The sequence below is a fragment of the Nesoenas mayeri genome (assembly GCF_963082525.1).
Source record: "Nesoenas mayeri genome assembly, chromosome: 8".
Taxonomy (NCBI): domain Eukaryota; kingdom Metazoa; phylum Chordata; class Aves; order Columbiformes; family Columbidae; genus Nesoenas; species Nesoenas mayeri.
This window is the reverse complement of record NC_137554.1, coordinates 10,512,000-10,535,807: the sequence shown is the minus strand read 5'-3', so window position 1 is coordinate 10,535,807 and position 23,808 is coordinate 10,512,000. Positions and strand designations below refer to the sequence as shown.

General features: G+C 37.5%; 1 protein-coding gene across 1 annotated transcript; it reads left to right on the top strand.

Annotated features, from left to right (window-relative positions):
• Positions 1 to 294: 294 nt before the first annotated feature.
• On the top strand, positions 295 to 21,129 carry KYAT3 (kynurenine aminotransferase 3; the record flags this gene model as incomplete). Its single annotated transcript, XM_080349201.1, is given in 15 exon segments — positions 295 to 306; positions 310 to 345; positions 350 to 451; positions 4,281 to 4,339; positions 5,588 to 5,732; positions 8,545 to 8,694; positions 9,886 to 9,972; positions 11,483 to 11,605; positions 11,693 to 11,813; positions 16,284 to 16,360; positions 17,221 to 17,310; positions 17,931 to 18,117; positions 19,101 to 19,174; positions 19,601 to 19,687; positions 21,044 to 21,129. Coding segments are annotated over 15 exon segments (1,413 nt in total). The 3' UTR covers positions 21,107 to 21,129.
• Positions 21,130 to 23,808: the final 2,679 nt, after the last annotated feature.

Here is a 23,808-nt window from a genome sequence, read left to right as displayed (position 1 = left end):
GCAATTTTTATTACACAAACACATGTTTGCAACAATTCTAACAGACTTAGAACCTTGAATTGCATACACTCTTAATTGACATTCAAGGAAAAGAAGATCAGTGCTGTCAAATACAGGAAACCGTCCTTTTAGAGGACATCCAGAAACCTTTTCCAGCACTGTCAGGTAAAAGTTTCCTTCTCGATGCATACAAACATGATGAGGTAATAATTTACTAGAATTTATTTCAATGAAAATGAAACAAAATCACTGAAGAGAAAAGAACGGGTTCTTATATTTTAGAATTGCTTAGTGATGTGTAGAAACTAATTCCTGGGATCTGTACGTTTTTTCAGGTCGCTATTGTACAGGCATGCTTTTTGCTTCACGAAGCTTCTGTTGCCTTGGTGTTAGACCATCCCAACTAGGAACGAATTTGCTTTCCAGATCCAGGAAGCTTTCAGCCTCTGCAGTAAGTATTCCTTCAGCTTCATAGATTAAAATACTGCACAAAATAGTTTTGAGATGCACTAATTTTGCAATGATGCCAGTATATATGCATTAGCTGTGTTTTCCTTATTTTTGTTACATTGATGCAAGCATTTAATATCAAGAACATTATAAGATATTTGAATCAGTCAAATATTTAACCACACTAGTGTAACACATATTTGTTGATTATTGCTTTGTGTATCCTTTCCAGTCTTTAAATTCATGTTAGCACATATTGCACCAGAAGGATTGCCCAGCAGTTAGGGCAATAGAGCTTGAGATACAGGAGACAGCTTTATCACAGACATTTGGAAAAAAAATAATTTCTTTGCACCTCAGTTTTCATTTAATTAAATAAGAGTAGTGGTGCTTCTTGATATTGCAATAACACAGGGTATACAAGTATCTTAAACTTAATTTTATATAGAATCCTCTCTGTTTCCCAGTTTAACTACTTATAAGATTGTTTAACGTAATTTTAAGTCTTCTGGTTTTGTTGAGAGAAAGCAGAACTTTGCAACATGGTAGGTTGTTGTAGGTTGCACTTTGCATTTCTTATAGAACATTGGAATGTAAATTGTGTTTGCAGGTCAGGACAGATGTCTATCTAGTCAGCACCTCAGGTCAACCAAGGCATATGTCAGATCCTTCAAAAGAGATGTTCAAAACATTATGCTGGATAGTTGTGTTACATTTTACCCATATGAGAAGTTTGAATGTGCAAGCCACTTTCTGAAGGTCATCATTTGCCTCAGCCAGTTGTTCATAAGCTGTCAGTATTTATATTCTATATAATGGAGTTGGATATTCTCACTAAACATGCTGAAATCTAATCTTGGTTGTTTTGTTTTTAAATTTTCGAAAGATCTTGCCTTCATTTGTAGCTTTTGACATATAAATTCTACAATTTAATTATGCACCATGCTTCTGTTGTTATTAAACATATTACCATTAAATTTAATCACAAGTTTCTTTGCATTAGGAAGAAAGATAAATATGAGTAGCAGCTGACTTTCTATCAGGTGCTTTCCCTGACAGAAGGTGTTATGGAAAGCAGGAGGTCAGAGTTAGAGCTTGATGCTGCTTAACGCTGATCTTAAACTCATGGAAATCCTAGCCTTGCACCTAGAAATGGCTCGAAGATTATCAAGTGATGATTTAACTGTGCTAAAATGTAAGAGTCTTAAGAATTCTCATGACCTTGTGGAAGAAGAGTGTTGCTTAAAGTATCATTTCAAGATGTCAGTTAATTGGTTGGCTTTCTCAAATTAATAAGGTGGACCTGAATCTCACTGTAAGGTGAATCTGTGAAAACCTGAAAACTAATGCAGGTCCAGCTGTTCTGTTATAAAACTAGTTTCAAGGCACAAGAAAAAATAAATAGGAAAACTTAAGTAATGGAATATTTAAACTTAAAATAGTATGAGAACTGCAAGGTGGATCCTTATTTTACTGGTTAATACATTTTTAGCTAGGGAAGGTTACTTAATGCAGTTAAAATTTACATTGTAGAGTTAATTATGAAAGTCATGCAGTTGATAAACCTTTAGCTTTTAGAAAACTGAAACAATTTCAAGAGGAGCTGGTCAATGGAACAAATTTACATGTAGCAGAATACAGAATTCTCATTATTCACTGGAAAGATTCAAGGTGAGAGGTCTTATTCCTTGTAGTCTGAGAAACAGTCTAACATGTGAAAAGATGTGTGTAGGAGGCTCAGTCTAAGTAGTACCTGTGTTATTTGTACAGTATTACAGTTATTTGTACAGTTATACAGTACTGCCAAACATTAATCATATTTACCAAGACATGCACTGTAAAATTGGATTCATCTTCTCAACCATATGTGTGTTTTTAAATAGATGCAGTATAGATTACCTAGTCAGAACTCCCTCTATGTTCTGTGTCAAGAAGGTGCAACGTTAGCTGTCTAGTTATCTTAATGGTTTTCTTCTTTTGGACAAATAAAATGTGTCCTGTGCTTGATTCCTCTGGTATTTGTGTCTCATAGATGAGGTCAGAATGAGATCTCTAGAGAAGACATATGAACACAGATGTGTCTGTTAATTTTCTAGCTTCCCACTTTACAAATTGTTATGTATGTGGTAGCTTCGGTACGGTGAACAGGTTGAGCGCAAACATGTGCCTGCATAATATTTCCACTGTGAGTCATTGCCATTGATTCGAACTTGAAATTTGGGACGTAATGGTAATGCAGACATTTTATTTTCAGAGTTAGGGTAGCTAGAGTATAGGTTTTGAATCTTGCAGACAATAACAATAGTTATCAGTGGTAAAAGTCACTAAAATCAGTAGTCTGACTCAAAGAAACAGGAGTGTCTGGAGTACCGAGAGACTATATAATTCCTATGTAATTTCTTTCTAGTATCAAGCTGGTTTGCAAAGACAGAAATGGGCTTGCACTTCTTTTGTTTGCCCATAGAAATAAATCTCTTTTTTCCACTAACTTATCTCTTTTTAGCTTAAAAGTACCACAACCATCAATATGTTTTTCTCTGCCTTTATGGAGAGTACTCATTGAAAGTCTGTTCTAAAGAAGTTTTCCAAGAGCTTAACTGAAGGTCTGAATATACAGCAAAAACATGTTCTAATGTGGTTTTTCTGTGCTGTAAGTAAATCCTTTAAAGTTTTCGAAGTCTGAATGAAAATAGGAAATGTCTTTGTTGTTTTCCTCTTACCCATGAGTTTAACAAATAAAATTACATTGAAGATGCACGCTTTCCAAACTGGATTGAGCAGGAACCCGGCTACAAATAACAGTCTTTAAGTTGTTTAACTGTATCATAGAAAAGAAAAAGAATGTAGCCTTTTCTTTTTTTTTTTTTTTTCTTTTTAGGTCATCTTTTAAAGCTATTAAGCTAAATTATGCCCCTGCTCCATCCTTGCTGAAAGTTCAGTGTCTTTAGATAATGATGAATGAGAATTTAGGACATTTTTGGGTATTTTCTTATTAGTCTGAATTCAAGCTATTATAGAAGCTTTAATGAATGGTATATCTGAGAAAGCATGATGGAGGGTTTGTCATTGTCATGGTTAGACCCAAGCTAGCAATATAACCTCCCACCTCCAAATAGAGGAGAGAATTGAAAGGGAAGGGAGAAACTTGTGGACTGAGATAAACACAGTTTAATAGAATTATAAAATAACGCTAATAACTACTACTAATATATATAAAATGGAAAAATAATATAAAAGATACTAAATACAGTTCCTCACAAACTCTGTGTGCACCAAGCAGCCAGTCGCAGGAAGGAGCACCTGGTCCCGAAGAGCTGATCCCGGAGAGAGAAGAGAGAGAAGGGTCCAAGAGTCCTCTGCAAACGGCAGGATGGCAAAGGCCGATTGAAAGAAAGTCCCGAACAGAACTGCCCTGAACTTGTCTCTGTCCTGGCTCCGAGAAACCAAGCTGGAAGATTCCAGCTCTCTTTAAATATGAAGCATGATGCTAATGGGATAGAATACTCTTATGGATCAGTCTGGGTGTTTAGGCAAGCTCTGTCCCATCCGCACCCCCCTTCCTCACTGCTTCACACCTGTGGGCAGAGCTCAGAATGTCCTTGGCTCAGGCCAGAGCAGTTAAAAACATTAACTCCGTGCCAGGGTGTTATTTCTTGTTCTCAAACTAAATTAAAACAATTACCATGCTAGCTACAAAAAAGGAAGGTTTCTAACTACATGAAGAAAATTAACTTGTTTTCAGTCAAGCCAACACAGTCATGCAGAATCCAACAATAAAGTACTTTGTCTTTCTTAACAAAACCCTTCTGTCTGTTATTTTGATCCCGCAGACAATGGCCTTCAGACACAAAAACACAAGACGAATTGAAGGTCTTGATAGCAATATTTGGTAAGTAGAAGGAAAGTATCTGCGAATTCCAGAAAAAGTCTTTGGCTGACATTTTCTTTCCAAATTGATAATTATTGCCAGTAGGACAGTACATAGCACTTGCTGTCTCTGCTGATATATATTTGCTACCTGCTTAGAAGCAGCGAACCAAATTCAGTTAAAAGTGTGAATTAATTCTTATTCTTGAGGTTTAAATATTAGACTTGGGCTTCTCTTCATCTAGTAAACCACATAAGACAAGTATAACTCTTGGGCATGGTAGTATAACTAACTTTCAAATTTAAATATTAATTTTGTTGAGTAATGTATTTCATTTACACTTGATTTGTGTTTACCCAGTGAGTCAGATTTCTTTTCAAAGCCATTATATGTGTCTTTATAATTTAGCTCACTATTTTAATACACTTTTTTCTAGGTGTTAAATTGGTCTTAAAGCAATATTGTCAAAGTTGGTAAAAACACAGTTCAAGGCTTACATTAGTTGTATGCATATATATGTGTGTATATATATATACACACACACACAAGGTGTTTTCATCACCCAGCCTCAAACTCATTTTTAGCAATTTGTATTAATTTTAAACAGAACTGTGATATTATATCAGTATTTTTGGTTTTGTTTGGTATTTTGTTTTCCTAAATCTTGTTAACGTTTGACTGAGGAGGAAAGGGTAAAATGTAAAGCTTACCTGTGAAGGGGGGAAAAAAGATGTTCAAAAATCCTGATGTTCATATCTGGCAGGCTAGTAGGAACAGCTAATGAATGAACAGCGTGAAACAGTCTGCATAAAATTACACACACACACACATAAGCCACAACAAAAAAACCACTCTGAAGTGACTGGGTATTTTAAATGGCACCTTCACTTGACAGAATCTAGCCTTTAAATCATTCAATGTGTCTGTTCTAATTAGATCTACTTCATTTTACAAACAGGGTAGTGTTCAGTTTCTGCCCATATCCAGAGTTACTGTGTGTTTGTGCATGTGCACATCTGAGCACAGTTCTGCTGGCAGAAAAGTTGTTCCGTGGGTGCAGAAAGTTCACCTTTTATTGGGTTCCCTCCGACTCCTGTGACCATTGTCCCAGCCCTCATCTCTCCATGTGAGCTCCCTACTTAAACCTGTTTCCACTGCTATGAATTTGGCAAAGTGAATTTTTTTTTTTTTTTTTTTGCTTTTAATGATAATGAAGAAAAACATAATTTTATCTGCTAATGTTAATTTTAAGGTGTTTTCTTCCCTCAGGGTTGAATTTACAAAGGTGGCAGCAGATCCCTCAATTGTTAATCTTGGTCAAGGCCTTCCTGACATATCCCCTCCCAGCTACGTTAAAGAAGAGCTCGCAAAGGCAGCAGCAGTTGACAGACTGAACCAGTACACAAGAGGCTTTGTAAGTACTGGGGAGGTTGAGGACTCAAGTTCAGTGCAGAGCATGACACAGGGAAAAAAATTGACTTTGCTTTAAATTGATTTTATATGTAGCTTGTATGGTTATGTCCCAAACTAAGTTGATCTAGTAGCCTTATCTGTTACTAATGAATATCCTCTGTGTAAGCTTCTTCAAGGCAGAATCCTTCAGCAAGAGCAAAATGGTAGAGCACATGTAGGACAGAACATCTTCAAAGAGTCAATTCATGGTTTAAAGAGTGTAAATTATACATTTATGTCCAGTATAAACATGAATCAGATACAATAATGGTAGAATGAGAAATACTTGATACCACTTGAGACAATACCTCTAGGATCAAGAAAAGATTCACCCGTAACATTTAGTAGATTTCAGTGGAGATAAGAAAGTGATGAAAACTCTAATATTTTCCCCTGGAAGATGGTCACTACCCATTCTGTAAGTTGGCTTGTAGAATTTGTCTTGAGCTGAGTGTGTGTGGCATTTATTGTTGTCGAAGGCAGGATATTCAAATAGACTTACTGTTTGAGTCTGACCACATCCTTGCTTGGTTTGTCTTTCTTTTATTTTGTGGTAAAGATAAACTGTATTACACAATTGAGAATCACATGTCAGGATTGCTACAAGAATCTAAGGAGACTGTCTAATATTTTTCTAGATGACCATGCTATGCAACAGTGTTAGAAAAACAATGTATAGGTCGATAGGCCAGCATTTGTGTTGGCTGTTATATATATCTATATGTATTCCATCATAACTTTTTGTCTGTTCTCTGAGAATCTGCATGCATCAGAGCTGCCTGGGAGCAGCCACCTAAAGGACAAGCTATCACTGCGAGCACGGTGCAGGTCTCCCCAGCCAGGGCCCAGGCCCACAGCACCTGAGCAGGCCCAGAGATGGTGGCTGTGGTCAGCCCAGATCACCCCGCAAGCTTGTGGTGGTGAGGTGGACCTGCGGGCCAGCTGAGAAGTCAGTCCACTGGTCAGGCACAGCAATGCTGACCATGCTTAGACATAACCCATCCGTCACTGGGCATGTCTAGGGTGACGAGGCAGGTCCAAGGTCAAGCCACAAAATCAATGTACAGATAGGGGCTGGGATCAGCAGGGTCTATGGCCAGGTACAGGTGTGGCTGTAACTGAATTGCAGACCAGCAACCCTACTGCATAGCCTTTAAATGAAGCCCCTGGAACAGTGGCACAGCTCTTGGCAGAGGCCCCAGGAGAGGCTGATCTGGACCATTAAGGTGTATTAGGACACTCAGGGGCCTCACAAGAACAGAAAGGAAAGAAAAAAAATCCTCAGTGAATGGAGTCTCCTTATAATTTATAGACCCATTACCATTTGGGTCTATTTGTTTAATCACCTCTAGCTCTGTGTAAAGAGTCTCTGCAAATAGGATATATATATATGTACACATATATAAAGCTATATATAAACTTACAAGTATAAAGCAATTATTTAGTGTTGGATACACACAAAAGATGGCTGAGATTTAGTGAACTGTATCAAACATTAGTATGTTTCTCACCTACGATAAGGTACCTGAAAAGTCTTTGCACACCAGGCAGACAAGGTTTTGGAGGAGCCTTGGCACAGGGGGAAAAGTTACAGAGGGAACGGGCTGTAGTCTACCTTCCAGTGAATATTCACAAACTGGTTCTCTAAACCAGTTTGCAAATCAAGCATAAATACAATTTTACCAATGCATGCAATTATTCAGTATTTACTTGTCACTTTGTTATTTCCAAATCCTTTGATAATTCCCATGATAATTACGAATGTTTGCAGATATACTGTAGATTGTAATTAAAAAGGAATTTTTACCAATATTTCCATCTTCAGCCTTTGTACTTCCTCTACAAATTTCTGCATTTCTAGGGTTTTTGAACAGAAGTGTTTGTGGTAGCAAATACGGGAGGGATGAGTGTGAATGATACACGTCCATCTGATAACTGAGATATTGTCTCAGCTCCCAGTGGCGCTCAGGCCTCTCATGACTGTGGAGCTCTGGCCTGTAGAGCAGCCTAATGTGACTTGGGTGGTGCAGCATTCCTGCGTTGCTGACACACTCCTGGCAAGAAATGTCTCTCATTTGAATCAGCAACGACTTGTAAGCCTTAATTTATGGTGATGTTCTTGTTTACAGGAGAGTTCATGATATTATGCCTTGTGTATAGAGGTACAATGTTCAATACTTCAGAGAAGGGTTTCTGTTACATAGTTGCATTTTGTCAAGGACCTGTTTTCTATTTCTACCAAGTATCCAAAACAAAAAAAATATTTTCACAGCAGGAAACATGCAGTCCTTCTCAGTAAACAGAGTTGTGCCTTCTTACTTCTGTATTGTATATGATCTTTTGTTTGTTTTCTTGTTCTTTGCACATATTGAGAAGTGTAGGTTAACTGCCATGTCCCCATAGGGAACGCACATGGTGCTCTGAGATTTGGGATATAACTGTATGAATCATTATTCTGATCACAGGTGCTGTTTATCAGCAGTATATAAAAGAATAAAAGTCCCCTTGCACCAAATATTTTTTAGTTGAAAGATAAGGAAGGCAACAAAAAGAGCTTCAGATGGAAATGTGGTCAAGTGGGAAAGAGACTAAGAGGTGAGGATGAGTTGGTGCTGGAGTATGGAAAACCCGCTAAATATAGGCTTTGTAGGGTGTTTTGAAAAGATGGACCCAATTGTGTTCTGCAGTTGCTTTGAAATTGGGTCCGTCTTTTTGAAACACCCTGTACATTGTCAAGAACACACCCATCAGTTGCATTTGTTTGCTTTAAACAGGGACATCCGTCACTGGTGAAAGCCTTGTCTCAAGTGTACGAGAGAGTTTGTGGAAGAAAGATCGATCCTCTCACAGATATCCTGGTGACCGTGGGAGCTTATGGATCTCTCTTTAGTACAATACAGGCATTAATTGAAGAGGGAGATGAAGTAAGTTTTTATTTGAAATAGTCACGTGAACTCACTGAAATGAGAATTTGCCTGGTTTTTATTCATCCACTTTTAAATGTAAGTCAACATTGGGGCTTCTTTCTGGCCTCCATTAATTTGAATTGCTACAGTTGCATATGTGATGATTTCAGAAGCTGTGATTAGACTATCCTTTAGATGTCTTCCTGTCATTCACCAACTTACATATTCCTTTCTTTCATACTTACAGTACCTGTAGCAGTTTAGGTATCACTGTTACTGTTAGGGTACACAATACACACTGGTTGCTTACTTGAGAAAACTTGTGGGCTGTTGTCTGCAACAGAAGACTAAGGGTAACACAAAGTATTGTTGGTGTTTGAATAACCTCTGTCTATCAAGTTCTGGTTTGGGCCATTGTGTGGTAGCAGCATATTAATTTACCGTACTAGCTGTAATGATTCATCCCTTCACTACTGATGTCTGCCTTTTGACGATACTAAAATTTGTTTGAGGGAATATTTGTTTATATCTGTAGTGGACAAGAACATTTTGTGTTGTCATGCATTTTGTTTTCAGTGTTTTGTTGGTTTTATTTGTATAATGTATTCTCATTTGTATCTTTCCATGCTTTTCTGTTGCTCTAATATGCAGTTCTCTGTTTGTTTGTTTGTTTGTAACAGTTCTCTGCTATTAGCATTTGGATTTTTTGGTTTATTTTGTTTTCGTATTATCTAGCCTCTACACAGTTTTCCTTGAATTTGTCCTCTCTTTCTGCCTGAAGATTTTCTTCTTTTAAAATTTAAAGACTTAAGCCATTCTTCAGGGTTTTCTAGATACTTGGGAATCCTGGAATTTCATGGACAAGATTAGGGCAGCTGTGCCATGGTTCAGCAATTTGCTGTTGCCATCTCCCATCTTTGCATCTTTTCCTTGCACCTTTAAATCTCTGTGCAGGACCCAAACATCCCTAATATTATATCTTAATAGTTGTAATGTGTAACTATAGAAGAACAGTCTGTGTGTGCTGTCAAAAATGAGCACTGCTTATCATACCTAGACTGAGGGCATTGTTATGTGATGTTCTGCAACATTAGATCAAGATAGCATGCCAGAGACATGATCAAGTCATACCACCAAAGTAAATCTGGAATTATGATGGCATTGTGCACATAAATTCTCTGTTTCTGATACTGATGATTGTAATTTCAGGTAATCATAATAGAACCGTTTTATGACTGTTATGAACCAATGGTAAGGATGGCTGGTGCAAAGCCTGTTTTTATCCCACTGAGATATGTGAGTAGCTTTTAAAAAATCATTTATCATATAAAGTTTCTTATCTACACTCAATACAGTTTGATGAATACTTTCCAGGTCAATATAAATGTAACTACTTCTAGTCCTAAAATTACATTCAGCCCTTTGAAGGCAACCGCAAGGCTGATGTGCCCCCTGGTGAAAATGAGTTTGACACCCCAATCTAGATGATGCTTTTCTGTGTAGTTTTTAATAATATCTAATTGTATAAAAATGATAGATTGCTATAGTGTAAGTTTGAGACAATAATAATCCAAAGAAGACAGAATATTTTATTAATGTTGGAAAAGGTGGTACAATGTTTATCATTTACTTTAATTTGTGCATTCTGAAAGCTGTTCAAAATTCCTTTTTTGGATGTAATCAGAAAATGCTTTCAGTGCAACTAAGGGAAGGAGGATCACAAATCAGTGCAATTTCTCTGTTTACTAGTTTTCAGAAGACTTGTTTTCTGATCCCTTCAGCAACTCCAACAGTGACAGGACATAACTTATGTTCCAAAATCTGCTTATTAAAAAAGGAGCAATCATGCCATAGACATATTTGCTATATGTACTCGAATTACTGTTTCCTTTATTGGTAAAAAGGAATAATTTTGGTATGGGCTAATTCTCAAATGGATGCTGCTGGTGTTATGCTGGCAGCTTGCAAGGATTGTTCTGGATGCAAAGTGTTGATCCTGTTACTGTTGCCTAGGGTGATGGGCACCCTTGCGTGGGGAGGGCTGAGGGGCTCTTGAGGCAGGGCTGTTGCATGAACACCATGAAATCAGAACATCACACAGTGACAAAACCTCCAGGACTGCAGTGGGAATAGGTGAGACTGTTCCTCTGGATGCCCTCTCTCTAGAAATGTTTGGAATGACAGAGTTCCTCCAAGTGTTTTCTGTTTCATGCCCTTGTTTTTGGTCTGGCCCTCTCCCAGTAACGTGCAGATGTCAGAAAGTTAGTGTGGCCATGCTCTTTGTTCTCTGCAGCAACTGGCTCAAACTTCTGTTGTCCATGTGTAATATCATAGCAAATCCAGAGCCTCAGCGGTGCACATTTTTAACTATTTGACCATTTTCAAGTGGACAAGGAGGAGGAAAAGACCTTGAATCCCTGCAGTGGTGATCAATCTTCCCAGCCGAGCAGGCACACACTCCTTCTAGTATCTGGGAAGGCCATAAACTCTCCTGTCATCTGACTGCGCTTCCTGCATTACACACTCTTATAGTCAGCATGTGTGTAACCAGATCCTGGAAACCAGTTTCTGGGGAGGCTTTAAGACAGACAGTGGCCAGGAAATGACAGCCACTGCCATAATAATTTACCTTGCCCTTAGCCTCCCTGCCTGTTCCTAGAAGTCCCTTATCCAATCTGTCCTAGGAGAAGTTGTCAAGTATGGTTATGAAAGTGTCTGAGAGTTTTAAGTTGGGTATCTCTGTTTAGGCTCTAACATGTTGTATTCAAGTAATGCATAAATTTTTTTGTTTGTTCTTGTGTTTTAGAAAAATGGCGGAAAATCTGTATCTAGCTCTGATTGGGTCTTAGATCCTGCTGAACTTGCAAATAAATTTAATTCGAAAACAAAAGCAATTATTCTGAATACCCCGCACAACCCTATAGGCAAGGTAAGATTCCTGCTTTAACACTACTGTACATTTCAGAGTATGCCTTAAATACTATGATTAATGCATTGTCCCTTACTTGTATCCCAGGTGTTTACAAGAGAAGAGCTCCAGGTAATAGCTGATCTCTGTATTAAGCATGATACCCTGTGCATCAGTGATGAGGTGTATGAATGGCTGGTCTACAAAGGACATAAACACATTAAAATAGGTACTAATTTTATGTGGCGTCTTAGAAGCGGTTGTGAAATTATGTTGTAAATGTGCCTTTTGGAGATAATGGTTGCTTCAATGAGTCTTTGTTCTAGTGGCTTCAGGATTTGACTATTTTACAGTGTTGAGACTATAAGGAAGACAGCCCCTCCCTTTTCTGAATAATATTTTTTAAAATAATTTTGAAGTAGAATTTCCAAAAGCTCTTCAGTGACTTTGGAGCAGATACCCATAGAAACCAGTGGAACTGATGCTCATAAATCAGTTAGGATCATCTGAATATCCCATCCTTCTTCAGTTATTTTTTTGGCCTTGACAAGTATAACTGCTGTTTGTGGATGTATACTGTGTTTTGCTGAAAAACTAATAGAAGGAACAGAGATTACAACTTCCGTCTCAAAACAGTGTAGAGATAACAAGTGAGTGCATAATGAGGAACACAATTAGTGCAGAGATAGTGCATGAACACTGTCCCTCCAAAGTGCAGAGATAGTGTTAAGTAATGGACACTGAATACCATGAAGTTGCTGCCCGGGCAGTGTGAAAACATGCTAAAACCTTCATGCAGTATTGCTACAGGGGTCAGGCACCATTACAAGAGCAAACCAGAAAACCAAATATGATGTTATGTCCCTGTACCGCTTGTTTTACATCTCGATCTGAGTTTCACTGAATTTGGTGGAATCACTCCCACAGTCTCAGAACAAGTGAATCCAGTGCACGTTACTGAACTCCTTCCCCAGTCCTATAATACTACAGCTAAGCATTTATGTAAAGGTTTCTAGTGTGGTGGTCTTGGTTTGGATCTGCAAGCCCCAAAACTTCCTTCTTATATGACAGACATTTTGTTTCTAATGGCAGGATCTTGCATGAACTACCTGTTACGATCGTTATGGAAGTTTCTTTTTCCTGGGTTTCTTGTAGCAGAGACTCAGGCATGGATTCCAGAAATTCTTCTAAAACAATTTGCAAGGTACAGTGTAGAGCAGCTCAAGCTGGGTGCCTCCTGAAGAGAGAAAAATACTTGGACAATTATACCCTCACAATGCAAGCCCCCAGCCCCCATACATCACTCTGGGCCAATTGCAAAATTAGAGTCTGGAGTCTCCCTCTATTCTTCATTGGATCTCTTCATTTTTGTCAGGTAGGCTGTCAATTAAAGTTCTGACCTTCAGTTGCTACTTTGCACCTGTAGCTGGAGAAAATAAGTTCTTGGTAATAGCCAAAAAATTCTTTAGATGCTGTTCTGTTGCTTTACTTATCTCCAGGGTTGCAGCGCCCCTTACCTTCTTGCTTGAAAACTGAGGCCTTTTTTTACCTAATTAAACAGAAAGTTCAAAGGTTCACAGCTTGCAGAAGTTATGCTAACAAACTTAGTCATGCCAAGCTAATTCTATATAAGCAGCTGCTAGCCAAGTTCTGTAATAAGCAGTATACCCCAACATTCAAGAAGCTAAGGCAGTCTATTCCCTACCATGATGTACTTATTGTCATAGTCAAGGCACATTTCAGTTGTCTGCAATAGAGACATCTAGTTGAGATTCAACAATGAAGTCAAGAGACATAACTTAGGTATGAAAAAGCTTAGCTTTTTCCCTGGCCTTACCACTGGTTGAATGCTGAATAATTTTGCTTCTATGCCTCAATTCCATATGTGTAGAGTGGCAATAAAAGCAACTTTCCATTAGTGGGGGCTACGTAATTGTAAAATCTGAATCTTATAGGTAATAAAAAGGAAGTTTTATCTAAATGATCTTGAAATACTTATAAGCTCAGCTGCACAGTTGCTGATTATACAGCTGCAGTACATGGGTTGTATTTTCCATGTGTAGACTATGAATTTGTTTTGAAAGCAGCCTAATTCCATGGCTGTTGTGGTGCCTTGATAGTGATGCCTTCTTGAAGACCTTCAGATGTGGGAGAAAGGGAACATTTTGGGTATATTAATGTGATAGTAATTTGAGTCACTGCATTCTAACAAGTTACCACAGTAACTGATCATATGTGGCTTATCATGTCCCAATTGCAAAGTAAAATGAGTTAAATTAAAGCCTTCTTCATGGGCTTAGCAGGTGGTTCATGCAAATAGCTGTCTTCAACCAAAATCCCTGCGGGTGGTGTAAGGTGATCCATTTGCTTTTGTAGTGGCAGCAGGTCCAAGCACTCATGATGTCTTCTACACTTTGCCTTAGTGAACAGGGGGTGAAATCTTAAGACACAGTGATGCTTATTGTTCATTAGCATCACTATTGTAATTTTAATGCTTCAAACCAAAACATTTCCAGTTCCATAAAAAGCATTCTGTAGTTTAGCGTAAAATGTAAAAATACCATGTAATGATAATGCAAGTTAAAGCCTAGACAGTTGTCAGCTAGGTTTGGGTACATATTGTTCAACAGATCCCACAATCTCGTCTTTAACTTTAGTGTTGAAATGACCATAAAACTGTCAGAGTAACACTGTAAACAATGTCATTTCAGTAAAAGAAACAAAATTGTCTCTTATTTAAATTTATTTGTTTGTTTGGGTTTTTTTTAAGTCTACAAAAGATAATACAAGAAAAAATGCATCTGTTATTTCACTATTTTAAAACTTCCATATTGACCTCTACATATTCCATCAAACACAGGGACGCTATTCTTGTGAGAGATGTGAAACTGATATTGCATCAGTCTACCGGGGCTGGTGGTTACTTAATACAATTTAACAGAGGTTGCTAGCCACAGATAATAAAATTAATATGGTCTTTGTGCTGTCACTTAAGCGGTTTTCTGTAGTGTAGAGCACTTAATCATGTTTCTCATCATTATGTGACTTCTGTAAAACCGTGGACCTCCTCTAAGTAATGATTAGGGTTGCACTGGCAGACTTAGAGATTGCATCTTGTAACTGAGGATTCTGAACAAGCCTCTCAACAAGCTGAGTGCCATCCCAGGTAACAGGCTTCTTACCTGTGTTAGTTTGCAGTTTATTAGTTTTTAAATTCTAGTCAGGCTTGGCTATGGTGTCAGATAATGATTTTGCCGTATGGCACAGAGGGATTTCCCTCTCTGTTTAAAACTTGCTGCTTGTAAAAGCAATGGATCTGCTTCTTTCCTTGTGCCACTTGGCTGCTGCTGTTGTTTGAAGTGCTGTTACATTCCATCTCCAAGGTTGAATTCCTATGACTGTGTGGCAAAACCATCTCACTCTAGAGGGCATTAGCTTTGAAATTCAATTCTTTTTTCAGTCTGAGAGTTAGTTTGGTTGCCTTTATGAAGTATGATCTTGACCTAGCGACCTACAAGATGCATCTGTTCAAACTGCCTGTTTGTTTTAAAGGTCACAAAGCACTTGAATGAATATGGGTGGGCTAATAGGAATGTGGGTTTCTTTCCTGCTGTTTTCTCTTCTTGTCAAGTATGCTTAAAAAGTACGTTTCAAATAACTGTAAAGACTTATACCATGTCTAATGCAGATAACTGCTGCAAAAACTTCCTTATGAAATTCAGTGGTTTTATTTGGGAAGTCTTTGTTCACTGACCCCCTGGAGAGGGGATTTAGCAATTGACAGATTCATTGGTAGTGAGTGGTTCCAGTGTACAAATGAGGTGGGGCTGGATGTTGTTGGCCACTGCAATTGCAGTAGTGGTATGACCTTGTCTAACTTCGTATCTCATACTTAAGTGTGTCTCGATTTATTTGTTTCCATTGAAAAGTAATTAAGTTAGAGTCCAAACAGAGCTCCTCTGAAGCAGTGTACAGAAAAAAAAATATGCAAACCTATAGGAAGAGATCTTTGCTCTGTCATCTCCTTGGAAAAGAAACAAGGGTCTTGGTCTCCTACCAGATGCAAATACAGAGACAGTGATAGGCCTCCACACACCCCTTAATCCCTGCAGACATCCTTAGCTAGCTGCTGTTGTTGGTCAGCCCCAGGCCTACTCAAATGATATAATAAAACATAAGTCATTTACTCACTTTGCTGGTTTTCTGGTTCTTCTGGTATTCAGTTCTGGGTTAGAAGTCTTAGTAATTCTTTTCTGATTTCTGAGACAGCCAGTGACACTGAACAGCTGGACAACTCTATTAAAATGGCTTGCAGTTTCCAAGTTATTATTTTATGTGGTGCTATTATCAGGCACTGAGATGAATTAGTAGCCACTTATTAGATCATATCTTTCATATGAATAATTCTACATTTTTAGCTGAGGATAACTAACATGTAGCTTTCACAAACTGTGCCTCTGATTTTCTGCCTTTTATTTCTCCTTTCATTAATCATTACCTTCTTTTCATGCCAAAAAGCATTGGCTCATATATCCTTTCTCATTTGTTACAGTTGCTATAATTTTTAGAATATTATCATCACTTAATATGTTGCAATGATATATTAACATATAGCTCTGAGCTATGGGCAGTATGGTTTTTCTAGCTGCATGGAATATGTGAGTACACATGTACCAAATTAATTTTATTTTATATACAGCTACGTTGCCAGGTATGTGGGAAAGAACGATAACGATAGGAAGTGCTGGAAAAACATATAGTGTGACTGGTTGGAAGGTAAGAAGAATCAATATAAAAGAGTTCAGCTCTATAAAGAACAGAATGCATTTATAATACTAAAATGTCTCTGTTTTTGTGACCTGTCTTTTGAAAACTTCTGGCAAATCTCCATGTCTCCAAAACATGAAGACAGCATTCAGCTGGAGCAATTACCTGTCCTGAAACACCTATGTTTTCATTCTTGTCTCTTGATTAATAAGCTCTTCTGAGAAAACAAGACTAAGAAAATAAACACAGTATGATTTTTTCAAAACCAGTCAAGATTCTTGGAGAAAACGTGTATATTATATTTTAACTTGACATTTTTTTCAGATTGTAATAATAGTATGCTGTGGAATAGCTTATATTGCTGTAAAATATTTAATGATAATATTTTGCTTTAAAATACCTATTAGAAAGTAAACAAAAATATGAAACCATTTGGCAACTACATTATTTTTTCCTCACCTGTGTTCAAACTGAACCATGACATGCATGATGCAGTACTGAGCTTTTCTTTTATGCTCAAACCACCTTTGACACAGGAGCTTATGAGATGGAAAGCTTCTAAAACAATTAGGAATAACATTCCTAATAAATGCTCAGTTTGATTTCTGACTTTTGTTATATGAAGAGTTAAAATTTTGCTCAATACTCTGAGACAGGGCTAAGTGAAACTATAGCTGTTGCTCCAAATCTAGAATTTAAGGGCATCATTCAGCAATCTTTGTGTAAACCAGATCTTTTCTGAATTCTTTATTGGAACAAATTCATCACCAATTCTTAAATTAGAAAAACTTGAGACATTGACTAATATTCTTTAATTTTCAGTAATGTTATTGCTCTAAGTATAATACCAGTGTGCTTTCTTCCCTTAGCTTGGTTGGTCTATTGGCCCCCAGAACCTGATTAAGCATTTGCAAGTTGTTCACCAAAATACACTGTATACTTGTCCAACTCCATTACAGGTAGGTACAGATGGGGCAGAGGAGGTTATTTTTTGGCATAGCAAAACTGTAGGCATCACTGTAATAAAACAATAGTCACAACAATGAAGTTGGGTTTTTTTTGGTCAAAATATATATTCTGGGGTACAAGAAGAGGAGACAAATTGGATCAACTCACCAGACATTAAAAAAAAAATCACAGCCTTGCAGATTCTTTCTTGTTTCACCTACAAACTGCTGCTTCTTGCATAAAAATGACAATCTTAGTGGTTTCCTAGCAAATACAAATAAAAGTTGTTGCAATAAGGTCTTGTTCTACTGAGCATTATCTCTGTCTACTAGTTTCTAGTATTCTATGATACAATATTATCAATTGTTTAAATTTTGCTTCAATTCAGACTGTAAACCCTTGTGTCAAGGACTGTGGCTTCTGTATGAGGTTAGTGCTTAGCAAATGTTTGGGTGCTTTGGGTGTTGCCACAGCACAAAGTAAACAGCACATTACGCTCTTGGATATAATTTGTGTAATTTGTGTATGCTAATTTGCTTAATGAGGGCCAGAATAGAATAAAAATCCATGTGATTTCAGTAGGAAGTGTGTGAGTGTCCATGAGTGCTTTCAACATTGATTATGTTTGCAGGAGGCTTTGGCACAAGCATTTTGGATAGACTATAAACGCATGGATGACCCAGACTGCTATTTTTACTCACTGTCTCGAGAGCTGGAGAGCAAGCGTGATCGGATGGCTCAGCTACTGCAGGGAGCTGGACTACAGCCTGTCATTCCAGATGGAGGATACTTCATGATTGTTGATGTTTCTACATTAAGTTAGTATAAAGTTTATTAAAAAGGGTATGGAAAGCAAATATTATAGTTAAACTGGAAATGCAACTTTCATTTAAACTATTCTCTCATTTCATATTTGCATAATGTCAGAAGTACTAAGTAGGACTGAAGTTTTCTGTTTGACCTTAGCCTGGGAGGTAGATTTTTATAAGCTTCAGCAAAGCCTTTGTGATCCTAACTATTGTCCATGTTTTGCAAAGCTTTGGCAAGGTTTTAGAGAGGATAAAAGAGATGGATAAAAATTTATATTTTCAAAAGTCCTACGATTATGAAAAAGTTTGAGAGCCAAGCACCTGGTTTTATATCCTGAGTTGGTACCCATTTGTATGTATGTTTGTTTGTTTTTCTTAATCTGAAGTCATAACCTGAAGGCTCTTGGAGGCATTCTGATTCTAAACATTATAAAATGCTACCAACATTTACAAAACCTTTTGGAAATTCAGGTTATGGTAACATTGAGGAAGAGTTCCCACAGGGGAACATTTTCTAGTTCCACATTTTTCACAGACTGGTTGGTCCTAGTGGCACTTGTCAGACACACTAAATGTTTAAACACGGATGGACCTCGCAGTGCTACCATGTGTCAAAGTTTTAGATACTCTGGTTCACAGATGAGAGGGGAAATTGCAGTGATTATTGCTATCCATGCAATTAATACGCCCATCAATACCCTCCACAGTCCTGATGCCTCAACAGCTCAGACTTGAGGACTTCTTGAAGCACTGCATGGCTTTCTTGCAAGCTACATGTCAGAATTTGCTTTGAATGAAAAGCAAGTGCTCAGGTCGGAATGGAAAGGTTCAATCTGTTTGCCTGCTTTAATTGTTATAGTATAATTTTAAATTATATTTTAAAATAGCATACATTTTTATTCTTAAATATTAACTAAAATAAAGTGCTGTTAATGAATGCCTTCCCAATGGAGTCTAGGAAATGTTAAAATGTTTTAAATTTAATTTTTTAGATGTGGATCTTTCTGATGTAGATGAGAAACAACCTTATGATTATAAATTTGTCAAATGGATGATAACATCTAAGGTAAGCTGTCTTAGTCATACTCTAGTTTTGTAAATGCTTTTCTATTGAAAGCAAGAGCAGTGCAGTCGTACTTATTTAATAACCTAGTAGAGGTATTCCATTCAAAATATTATTTGGTGTTTATTGTAACTGCTGATAATTATGTGGCTAAAATATTGCTAAAAGTGCTGAAAATGTACCCTGTAGGTTTGTGTTATGTCCCAGCACTTTTATTTCAGCATGCTTAAATGCTAGTTGTAGAAAAAGTACATTTGAAATGTTTTGCTTAAGCAATTTGAATTTAGTTAAGACTAGCTAGTGCATACAAAACTAAACCTTGTACTTGCCTCATGTTGGGAGAGAAAGTTCTAGAAATTGAATAATAAAATCATCATGCTTAAAATAGATTTTTCTTATATAAAATGATATTTCTGTTTGATGTTTCAGAAGCTGTCAGCAATTCCTCTTTCAGCATTCTGTGGTCCTGAGACAAAAAGGCAGTTTGAAAAATATATACGTTTCTGCTTCATTAAGGTAAATTTGTGTTCTGGGAAGATACAAGATTCCTAAATATCAATGCAGTACAGAAATCTGCATGAGCCTCTTACATTTTGCCCAGGATCTCCTGAGCTGGATGGGTTTAGGAACAGAAAGTCAGCTTGGTGTAAAATTCAGCACAAAGTAGCTTCAGCTGTCTTTTTGCTCAGGGACTTTAAACGATAAATATGGGTGGCATGGCAAAGAAGGGCAACTGGCAGAAAACAGCTTGGGTGGCTAGGCCTTTTTTAGCTTGCTCTGTGGATTTTATAGAAACATTATTGACCAGGAATGACAGAGGTATGCTGTCAATTAAGGTGGTTTCTATAATCTAGAGCAGAGAATAATTGTATAGCAGAGTGGTGTATCTCATGCCCATTCCGCTTCCAAAAACAAAACAGTGAAGAGGTCACCTTCAACTTCAGCTCATTTACCTGAAAATACATAGGATCTCACAGAAGCTCCAAATTACAAAAGAAAACAAAGACATGGGAAATTATCTTACTTGTTTTTTGTGAGCACCTCCTTTCACATGTTCTTCTTTCTGCTGAACCTGTTCTTGAAAAGACTGAAAGACTTTGGGGACAGGTACATAAGCTTTGGTGAACTCACAGTCCTGAGTGGTTTCCTGATTGTTCTGTAACAAGAGTCAGCAGGATGGAACATGTGCAAGCCCTTAACTGCTCTAGCACACAGCTGGAGCCTTACCTTGAACCCGTACTGAAGCGCAGCTTCTTCTCATGGTACTTAGCTCTTGTGATGAAGTATAAAGACTATGAGCCAATAACAACCAGGATAAAACTTGCTAGTTGTAAATGTGGCTTACCCAGGATGAACAGCACTAATTACGTCAAGTTAAAGACAACCTGTTTGACTCACCAGGTTGTAGCCCAACCATGCAACTGGGCAGTGGATAGGTTACCCTTATGTGGAGGGATTATGCTTAAGTAGTTCACAGCATAACTTGGTTGTGTGGAGACTGAAAATTCCCAGCTGTAAACATAAAGGTTAGGAAATGATGTTAGCATGTCTCCTGTACAGAGCTGTGAAGTACATCACTGCATAAATGCCTGGCATTTGTAGAAGTATTGTTTTCATTACATTTGATAGAATGAATGCTAAGAAAATGTTGTATTTTAAATATAACTAATGAATATTTGCAAGGAATCAGCAATGAATTATTTGTGTAGTCTGCATTTGTAGGTATAACTGGTAATGAAAAACTGACTGACAGATATTTACAGGCTGCAAGTGAAACTGCCAAATATTTATTTGGGATGATATGATCATGACTGCTATTCTCTCTTCAGGACCTCCATACTTGCAGTAATAGTGATATTCCTTGTTTTGCAGAAAGACAGCACACTAGATGCAGCTGAAGTGATCCTGAAGAACTGGAATAAGCAGACTGCCTGATTTTTCTCATTAATTCTTCCATCTGGTATAATTATCTAATAGGTTTTTTTAATTGCAATTGTAAGAATGAGTTACTTAAACAGTACCAAATTAATATGGCATTGTAAGTAACTTCATGCTGCTATTTCCTAAGTTAAAACAATGATTAACTGAAATATGTTTATTGCAACTAAGAGGTTTTTTCAAAATAACTTTTTTCATTTTAAAAAAAGTTTCAAATATCATGCTTCTCTCAGCTACAAAGCACAATTCTCAAGTGTTTTTTAAAACCCAATTTGTACACTCTAAGATTTTCCTGAGATAGCTGGGTTATTAGCATGTGAGCATATATGAAACTGGGTTATGTGGGCTCATGACAGTACAGGTATTAAGAGTTCTTCCATTCACCTCTCTTTATGATATTTTCATTGCTCTGTTAAAAGAACAAAGCACCTCACTGCTTCCAAAAGGCTTTGATGTAACACTCTTGTATTACTCTCATTGGCAAAGGAAAGAAAAAGCATATGCAAGGCTGAAGAGGGAAGTAAGAAAACTATAGCAAAATAATTTTTCCATTGTTATGTTTGACTGTTTCAAATATCTCATTAGTATGGTAATAACTCACCTGCTAAAGCATCAACTTTGAGTTGAGACACACAGGTGGCTGATGTTTAAAGAAAGCTCTGTGTTGTGTATAGGTGTAGAGCCTTACTCAGGTGTGTTGGTTTTGGCTGGGATGGAGTTAATTTTCTTCACAGTAGCCAGTATGGGGCTGTGGTTTGCATTTGTGCTGGAAACAGTGATGATAACACAGGGATGCCTTTGTTACTACTAAGGGAGCTGTGCTTACACACAGTCAAGGCCTTTTCTGCCCCTCAGACTGTCCTGCCAGAGAGCAGGCTGGGGGTGTACACGCAGCTGGGACAGCGGACCCCAGTGATATTCCATACCATATGATGTCATTCTCAGCAATAAAACTTGTGAGGTTGATGAGGAGGCAGCTGCTTGGGGACTGGCTGGGCATTGGTTGGTTGGTGGTGAGCAATTGTTTTCACTTGTATCACTTGTCTGTCTTGGGTTTTGTTTTCCTCTTTTATTTTTTTTCCTCTTTTCGTTATAATTTTATAATGATTTATTTTTAATTATTAAATTGTTTTGATCTCATCCCATGAGTTTCTTTCTCACTTTTCACCAGGGCTTGGGAGGAGTGAGCGAGCAGCTACTTAGTGCTGTATAGTGCTTAGTTGGTTGCTGGGGTTAAACCACAACCCTCATGTTATAGGACCCATTGTATTAGACTTGAGTAGTTTAAATTTCTTTTTTCTTATTTTGTTCAGGTGGTGTAATGTGGTAATCTTTTTGTTTCATCAAACGTCTGAACACATAAGATGCAGCACAGAGATGAATTAACATACCAAGCATAATTCAGCTGCTCTGGCTGTTTATAGTTTCCTTCTTTGCTTCTTTGAGGCATTTGACTGACATCTGCTATTTTAACAAAATGACCATTGCCTAAACCAACAAACCATTACAAAGGACCTTTAGACATACAAGTACGAACCAGTGACTTGTTTTCATTAATGTACTATTTGTTGTGTTTGCAAAGGAATCTGAATATCCCATTGCGTTATTGCTGAAATGATGCTGGTAGTAATAGCGATGTAAGAATTGCAATTTAATTACACATTTTTATTACTGACAAAAGCTAGCATGAGATACTTTGGGTGAAAATTGAAGGAACTCTAGAACGACCAATTAAGTAAGTTTTACAATAGGATTATTGTTGTGACTACAGTGATGGGAAAGAACAGATAAAGCTGGGGGCAGCAAGATGAACTTTCCATAAGTTATTAAAATAATCTGTTGTTGACAGAGACTGCTAATAGTGGTGTTCCCATCTGCCATATCCACCATTTTTTTTCTGCTGCTTGTGAACAAAGCGCTTGAAAAATGGATGCAGACAGGGAATAAAGAAAAGTTGAGATATGATCTATCATATTTTTTGCAACAGTTCTGAAAATTATTGACCTTCTGTGGTGGAAATTAAACTCTTTCGATTCTAGTTAATGAGATAGGGTCAGGAGGGACCCGCTGTTCGCAGTGACTGCCAGCAGATGATCTTTTTCATAGAGCAGCTTATATGAGAAGCCAGGACAAACCTGGAAAGCTTGATGGGACTGACTGCTGATGTGGCACATCTGTTGCAGACACTGCTACATAGACTTTTCAGAGCTAATGGGGAAACTTAATACAACATGCTGTATTCACATGGACAGTTACAGTAATTTTATTTTTCATTACTTATTTTATCTTTTGGCTTTATTGAGCATTTGTGAAAAAAGTCATTGCAAATTGGAGAAGAGAAGCCTTAAATTTATTTCTTAGCATCTGTATCTTCTAATCGTCCAGCTTCCTTTTATTCCAAAAGGTCTATGTATTTTTTTTAAATCTAAGGCATGTGTTGGCAAGTTCAAACTAGCACATTTTCAACCAGCACACAGCAGTTCAGTCAACAGAAAAGTGTTTAGAAATTGTGTAATGATGAATTTTACTCAATATTAGTTAAGTATTAAGAGAACTTCTCAACCCCACTGAATTTCCTTTGAGCTAGCAAATTTGAATACTCTTGTTATATAGTGGAGACGTGGTCTTAAGTGGTGTGAACAGTCCTTTGTATCTGATGAATAGACAACAAATTTACAGCTGTTCAGACTTCAGTTCTG